We start from the raw sequence: 8,312 nt of genomic DNA, 5'->3' as shown, positions 1-8,312 counted from the left end.
AGATCGTGAGATTGTTTGTTGTCACGCCAGCTGACAAGAATGCAGCCGGGTGTTTGCCCGGCCCTCCTCGGTGCGCTTCAGTCACAGTCTCACGGGAGTCTGCACATGCAAGCAGTAGTTACTACCCACAAGTAACCTCCTTGTTTGTTTCCACCTGTAAAATACCAACGGCTTCGGTCCCCCGCAGCTATTAATTTTCCTCTCGCTCTCTCTCCAGGATGTTGCCACACTTTATTATAGTTCTTTAGAAACCGGTTGGTTTCTTTTAGAAAACGTTACTGAGCCTTTGTGGAACCATGTGCTAAGCACAGGGGAAAATTTGAAAGATCAAAAGAAGTAAGGAAATAGAAAATTCCCCCAAATACCCATGCTGGTTCATTAAAGAGGTGTGAGTCAACTGGAACATGAGCAAGTGTCATGGTGAGAGGCATGCTGCCCTGCGGTTCTGACGGACAGCGGGCAGTGAAGACCCCCTTGTCCCACTACTGGCTCTGCATTGGTTCAGTTATCTTATCTGAGCTTATTTTGGGCAGTTGACCAGGTGGAGCAAACTGGGAATCTGGGTACATTTTCTGTCTTTTTTTCCCCTCTTTTTGGGCTCCCCAGTAAATACCCAGCTTGCCATCGTTCAGGTTACATCCCTTCTTTGACATTTGCTTCATCAACAAAACTTCCAGCATTAGCTCACACACAGATCCTTCAACCTTCCTCAGTAGTTCCTTTCCAAACATACTTCATTCTTATAAAGCTTTTGCCAGCTGAAACTGTTGTCCTTCTCTTGCTTGAGAAGGAAAAACAAACCAAGGCATATGCAAACAAAAGCTGTTCTGTTAACCAAGCCTGAACCCCTGCTCAAGTTGAGCAACCTCCCTCTTGTAAGAAGTGGTGCCTCTGGATGACACCATATGACCATCTATCACCTGACTCAGCGACAAGCTGGAGCCCTGGCAAAAGGTGCTGAAGAAAGCATGTATGCTCAGGGCTTAATTGTTTTTTACAACACTCTAGAATTAGATCCTTATCTTTTAAAATATTTCCTTTCTATTTCTTCAGAGGTTACTGAGGATGAAAGCAGTCCTGTCTAATGAGTACAGGGTCAGTTGTTTTCAAGCCACAGTTAAGAGGTAAAAGTGGGTAGAAATTGTCAGAGAAAAGACTTTTTTTTTTCCTTGTGACTCTTTTAAGTTTTGAGAAACACTTTATGTGGGAGATGCTATACAGAGTGAGCATAGGTATTTTTTCTTATGTTTTTATCTCCTCATTTAACATTAAAATCCCAATCTTGGCATTGCATTTCATTCTTCTGGCTTTTTATTCTTGTTGTTTCAGATTTAATATGCTGTTTTCTAGAACATTCTTTCATGATTTCCCATGTGTTCCTCTTGTTTTATGGCTGGTTTCTCTCCAATCTCCCCCTAAATGTTTTCAGTACACATATACCAGAATACCAACATTTTGCCATTTTGGCCTTCTGAACTTCTCTGTATTTTTCTCATTTCTCTCTTTTTTTCTGGCTCAGCTCGCTCTCTCTGAACTCTGGAATGATTAAGTCTTGGTCCATTAATCCCAAGAGCCCATGATGATCAAATAAAATCCCAGCTCCCCCTGTTCTTCCTCTCCTGTTAGTCAGGTCACTTTTGTCTCTGTTTCTCAGATGGAAAAACTGAGGCTTGAAGAAGCCAGTTTTTTTCATGAGCACAGCAGGTCATTCCTAGAAGTGAGAGCTGAAGGCAGGAGTTTGCCCCAGTCCTGCTCTGTAACTACAGTGCATTTTTTATCTGTGCCCATTGTTATCTGCATCTCTGTCTTGCTCTTCTCTGACTCTTCCTCATATTCAGATCTTTTTATTCTGTAATCTCCACGCGGTCCACCTGGCTATCCCACTGACCCAGAACAGTCCGCTGCCAGTACTACACACTAAATTGTCTTTGTTTCTGTCCTTACAGTTTTGTCCATCAGCAGGCTCGGTCACTTCAACTCCTGTTACCCTGGTGTCCATGAGCAGCTTTAGAGCACTTGGCAGTGTTCCTCAGCGAGCACATCATCCTCTGTCCGAGTATCACCACCTACAGTAGCATTACTAATGGCACACTGTCCCTGTCCTGGCAGATCTTCATCCGCAGCACAGACTGTGATCGGACGCTGATGAGTGCGGAGGCCAATCTGGCAGGCCTGTATCCCCCCGAGAGACAACAGATGTTCAACCCTAACATTTCCTGGCAGCCTATCCCTGTGCACACAGTGCCTGAGTCCGAGGAAAGGGTAAGTTAGTCCCAAGGATACGTACTGACTACTCAAATAGCGCGTTATGCTGACTTCTCCAAACCTCTTTGCTTCAGTCTGGATTCAAATTGTCTTGCACTTCTCCTGGGACCTACCTTGCAAAGGTTCTTCTGTTAGCAGAACAAGAGGAGAATTCAGGGGCTGTGTTCACTCAGCGTGTTAGCTGCAACACCTCAGCAGACCACACACAGTCTGGAGTATGTTAGAAGGCAGTACCTCAGGCTGTTTATAGATGCATCCCGCTAGTCAGGGTTTCATTATGGTTGCGCGTCTTGACTGCAAATTCTGTACTTCAGTGTTCTCGGTGACCTAGCTGCTCTTGTCGTCTCTGCCCAGCTACTGAAGTTTCCTTTGACCCCCTGTCCACGGTATGAACAGCTACAGAATGAAACACGGCACTCAGCAGAATACATAAATAAGACCAAAGAGAACTGGGTAAGTGATTGTTTGCATGAGATAAGGTGGTCTTAGGCTTGTAGTTAAAGTATTATCACCTCTATATAATCAGAGCTCTGAGAAAAGAGTAGGAATACCTGCGTATGTAAAACAGTATGAGATTAGAAAATTGAAGGCCTTTCTCTTTTCTCATACCTACAGCAATTCCTGCAGATGGTGGCAAATGAGACTGGGATCCGGGATGTCTCTCTCGAGTGTGTTTGGAGTGTGTATGACACACTGTTTTGTGAAGTAAGTTTGGCCATCATCTTATGGCCGCAGGAATTTGGTCTTTAGGACTCACTGGATTTGGTAGAAAATTACTTTGCAAAACCCCGTAAAACAATGTTTCACCATTCCCACCCTACAGTTAGAAATAATGTTCTAATTTCAGAATAACAGTTCCTACTCACTAGAGGCACGTGCCAAGAATTACCTACTTTTGCACCCTATAACTTCCCACATTGTAGCTTAGATACGTATCATGCCAGAGCCTGAAAAAGTCCCACCTGCATCATCAATCTCTCTTTTGAAAGTCACTAGAAAGTGACTGCAGTCTGAAATCTTTAGATCTCTGTGGACAAGTTAAGTAAGGTGGAAATGACATCTCTGGAAACTTAAGGAGCGTTAACTTTATGATTTAAGTTGGGAGCTTCAATTAAGACTAATGCTGGTTCTATCTTGTTGTTACTTTGATAGATTACTTTTCTTTCTCTGCTTCTGTTAATGCCATCTCTAAAAGAAAGTAATGCTCTTCTAGGTTAAGTGGGGATCACCCACATCTGGTTTTTGACCTACTATAAGGTCCTTTGCCAGGGAAAGACTTGAGAGACAGATGTTGCCCTTTTCCTGTCTGGGGTGGGGCACCAAACTTTATATTCATGTGGACTTTCGTTGAAAGCACATCTCGGGAAGGCTTAAAAAAAATAAAAAATTAGGTTAGGTGTGCTGTGATAGTGCTAAAGTAAAGGTCACGTATCAAGGAGACTTAAGAGTTGTTGCACGCAAGTTTATTTGTGTGTAACTATACAGCACGATGAAGTAAATTATAGACATCTTTCAAGTCAAACTAGCTAATTGTGAAAGAAGCAGTAAACCCAAGTATTTTGGGTGTCACGCTAATTCTATGGAGGGCTACTTAGCTTGCTGGCAGTGGTATACAGTGGTTTGTACTATTTTGGGGATGTAAAAGAAAAATCTGTATGGAATTGCACTTTGCTATGTAAAGTAGCAGCTTGAGTTGCTGCTAGCTGAGAATATTCCAGTCCAGAGCTGCATTGCACTGTGTAAATTTGCCCTTTGTATCACAAACGCGATCTCCTGTCTTGTAACAATCACAGTGAAGGAACTTCTGTTGGTAACAAAAGTTCTTTTGGTCAGAAAGATAAAGAATTTCAAATCTTCATTTTCAAGACTCATTTAATGAGCTTGCAGATTGGGCCCAGAAGGCCAGCTGACAACCGGTGTAATCCCCAAGAACTTGGAGAACAGCTCACTGTCCCAAAATGAAACCAGAACGTTTTGAAGAAGGAGAGTTTTACTCTCAAAACTATACCCTCAGGCTGATCCGTTTCTTCAGCTGCTTTGGGCTTCCTCCTTTTTTCTCACTCTTATAAACGGTGCCCTAAAGAGAAGGATTGTTTTTCTCACCTGAGCCAGTAGATTCATTCTGCCATCTGGATGGGGAAAATGAAAAAGTCCAAGGAATAGCTGAACTCACCAGCTATTCTCTTTTTAAATTAATGAAAAACTAACTAAATATGTAAGGGACTGATGGGACTGATGGTACCGCTCAGACAGAATGGGCCCTCAAGGATATTCAGCCTCATCTTCTGGCAGTTTAATGGGATGTGGCATAGAAAATTGCTCCGAGTGAAGCCAGGGAACCACAACTGCAGTTGGTGTACCAGTATAACTAATCCTTTCTTGTAATGGGTTGGCTGCAAAGCAAATTCTTCTCTTGGTTTCCAGTTCTGTGTGTTCTGGGTTTGAGTACTGGGCTTTGTCAGTGGTCCATCCCCGTATTACATCTGCAGATCTGCAGAGCACTCACTAACTTTCTCCAATATTCTTCAGTGGCCCTCAGAGCCTCCAGGGAAATTGTGCTTTAGGTACCCCAGAAACCCTGAGTTTGTGCTCTCTCGCTTATCTTTTTTTGGGGTTTTTTTGACTGCATGCCATCTGCAGGGCAGAATCAGCCACACATAAAGTAAATGCCGTAAGATTATTGTATCTGTGTTGTGACATAACCCTGCACTCTGGTTGTGCTTTCACAGAAATGTAACTCCTAGATTTTGATCTTTATGCTTCTCACTATTAGTTTCTGAAATAACATTAAAGCCCACGTATATTCTTTGTATGCAGCACAGCAGCGAGAGGACAGAAGCATAAATAGAAAAAGGGCATATTTAAAATAATATAGGAAATAAGTAGCAGTATGGGCAGAACTCCAGACACCCCAACTCCCGTTCTCTGATTAACCTGCAATCCATGCTACCTGCAGATGAGTATTCTGTTTCTCTTTCTAGCAAACACACAAAATGGATTTGCCTGTATGGGTGACACCACATGTCATGACTAAATTGAAGCAACTGAAAGACTTTGGTTTTGAATTTCTCTTTGGGATCCACAGTCGGGTAGAAAAAGCTCGTCTGCAAGGCGGTGAGTACACCGGGGAGTGAGCTTACATGCTGCTCTGTCTAATTTTTGCCTCTTACAGTTGTTGCCCCTTCCTCAGGGGTCCTGCTGGATCACATAAGGAAAAACCTAACCAAAGCAGCAAATGTTTCTGCCCACCAGAACCTGAAACTACTTGCCTATTCAGCGGTAAGTCAGAGCTTGGGGGCTAGCTTTTATCCATCTCCTCCTCACAGGGTATTGGGTCTTGGTGATAGTTTTAACCCTTTCTGACTTCTCCATAGCCCGTGCAGTGATCAGGACATGCATCTTTGGCTGGGTGAGATGTGCAGGATCTGTCATCATTCCTCTGGGACCCCTGAGGAAAATTCCCAACCTGCCTTTTTTCCTGTTAGCTCAGGCTTGTGGATAAGACTGGCAGACTTCGGGGAGCCACTGCCGCATTTATTTGGTAGATGGGTTGATGCTACTCAGATGTGATATTTCAGCAGTGTAGATAGAGAGTCTGCCCTTTCCAGCAGCCTACTGACTGGGAAGTCAAGCATCTCTCCCAAATTGTTCCCTAGAGATTCATTCTTAAAGAGCAATGCTATGGCTGTGTTTCACTTCCTCCCCTTCTCTGATGCCATCACAGATCACTGTTCTAGCAGTACTGTTCCTCTCCTTTCTTCCACATGGAAGTTACAAAGGTGACATCTCCTCAGCACTTCCCTGTCCGTTACTGGTATGGTCTGAGCTGCCCTGCCACATCCGTAAGGGTGACTGATTTGGGTTTTTTTCCCTCTTTCTCAGCACGACACCACACTTGTGGCACTGCAGATGGCTCTAGATGTCTACAACAGGATTCAAGCACCATACGCCTCATGTCATTTATTTGAGCTGTACCAAGAGGATGATGGGTGAGGGCTGCAGTAAAGACATCTGCTGTGATTTCACCTCAAGGGTTAGATACCTAGGCTAGGCTCTACCCTAAGGGGATGCAATCTTGCTCCTAGTGGCAGACTCTTAGGAGGAGAACTACCACCAGACTAAAGGAAAGTGTGTGCACACCGAGTTTTTGGGAAGGGATGACTTTAGCTGGAGGAAAGAAAAAAAAAAAAAACAAAAAACCCACCAACATCTAGCTGTGTTTTGTTTCCAGTAACTTCTCTGTGGAGATGTTTTTCCGGAATGAGAGTGGGAATGAACCTTTCCCACTGACAATTCCTGGCTGTCAGCATAAATGCCCACTGCAAAGATTCTTGGAACTCACGGATCCTGTTGTTCCTCAGGACTGGGAGCAAGAATGCCGGGTGGCAAGCAGCATGCACGACACAGGTGAGCCCAGGCTGGACCAGAGCATGGCAGAAGGGGAAAGGTTGGATGCTACCATGTTGACCACTTGTTTTCTCCCTTGCAGAACTGTTTGTGGGTCTGGCTGTGTGTGGATCCATTCTCATTCTTCTTATAATCCTCCTCTTGACTGTACTCTTTCGCATACAGTCTCAGCCCCCAGGCTACCGACACGTTTCCAATGAGGGAGAAGAGCAGGCCTGACAGTTGCTTCAACTCCTTCCCAGGCAGTAAGAGGGAGCAGTGTTGCCCATAAGGATGATTGGGCACCTTCAGTTACTGAGCATTCTTCTGCATTGGCTATTGAGAATGGAGCTGGACTTGATTTTTGGATGCTTTCTAAAGGTGATGTCCCAGAGAGAGAGGACTGAGCTACTCTAATGGAAATGACACCTTAATTCTGAGGCCAGTATACTGTGTGCTGCCCCCAGTCCTCATACAGCTTACCTAGTCTGGAATTCCCAACATGGCCAGTTGGAGCTGGTCCTAAGTTTTCCTCCTTTCAGTGATTGTAAATGTTACCACTCACCATGACTGCGGCAGAGGGCCTTGGGCCTCCAGCAGCTGCCACATCCAGTGCAGTCAGGAGCTGCATCTCTCTTCAAGCTTCAGCTTGCTTTGAGTGCTTTTTCTCTCAAAGCCATTGGGCTGATGATGGTGGGAAAGTTGGGCTTGGAGCAGCGGGCCCAGCTCACCAACAATGTACCGAGACTCATCTACTGTCCATGCAGAGGGAACTGCTGCAGATGATGGCAGATAGTGATAAGCATTTCTTGCGGTTGCTGCTGGCAGCTGGTCTTTTTTCCCTCCTTACGTTGTGGTTCAAGAAAGAACTGGCCTGGAATCAGGACAAGATTGAAAACCCAGCAGTAGCTTCTAGGATCCAGCTCAGAGTAGGTTACATATGATCTGAAGAAGCTCTGAAGAGCTTCATCAGAGAGATGAATTCCTGTGACCATAGCAATCCCCCACCCAATTTCTTGTGCAGTGTTGGGCTCTAGAAAGGAGTGTCCCCATATATAATAAACCTGGGCACTGTCTAAAGATTCAGCCTTTGAATTTGGCTTCCCCACCTCTGAACTTCAAGTACCTATTACAGGGAATATCCAGTACTGCAGGCAGGCCACATTTCAGCTACGAGCCCTAGGAATATGCTTTATTAGCAGAATGTTTTTATGCTGTAATTAAAGAGATGTAGCAGAGCTGGTTACCTAAGACTAGATTATACAGCAAGTTTTATAATTTTTCTTCCTATCTTCCCTACTGGATGGACAACAAACAAACAAAAAAACCCTATTAAGGATTAGAGTTTCAGGTGACTGTGGATCCCTTTATTTGCCATGCTTTGGCATTCTGTCTAAAGTGCGACTCTTTTCTGCAGTCTGGCCTCTCTGTGCACACTGCAGCTGCTGCAGGGAACTTCATGCCAAGTGCTCACCACCTGCCTTGTAGCTTTTGGCAGACAACGAGAGACTGAAGCAGGCGCCAGAAGCACAGGCTCTTCACATGGTGATACTGCACATTCACTTCCCACTTTTACTTCCCTTTCTTGTGCAGTTCCCTTCCTCTCTTGGCGACAGAGGCCAGTTCTTGGGTTACAGACGTTTCCTTTTCTTCCCCTATGG

The 8,312-nt window shown here is 44.6% G+C and overlaps 1 protein-coding gene across 1 annotated transcript; it reads left to right on the top strand.

The window, feature by feature from the left end:
- Positions 1-2,005: 2,005 nt before the first annotated feature.
- Positions 2,006-7,333, top strand: ACP2 (acid phosphatase 2, lysosomal; the record flags this gene model as incomplete). Its single annotated transcript, XM_010292651.1, has 8 exons — positions 2,006-2,262; positions 2,620-2,718; positions 2,881-2,970; positions 5,247-5,379; positions 5,456-5,544; positions 6,148-6,254; positions 6,497-6,672; positions 6,755-7,333. Coding segments are annotated over 8 exons (1,088 nt in total), but the record flags the coding sequence as incomplete, so codon positions are not given.
- Positions 7,334-8,312: the final 979 nt, after the last annotated feature.

The sequence above is a fragment of the Phaethon lepturus genome, unplaced genomic scaffold (assembly GCF_000687285.1).
Source record: "Phaethon lepturus isolate BGI_N335 unplaced genomic scaffold, ASM68728v1 scaffold15738, whole genome shotgun sequence".
NCBI lineage: Eukaryota > Metazoa > Chordata > Aves > Phaethontiformes > Phaethontidae > Phaethon > Phaethon lepturus.
Note: the sequence above shows the minus strand (reverse complement) of the source record. Positions and strands in the feature narration are given on the sequence as shown.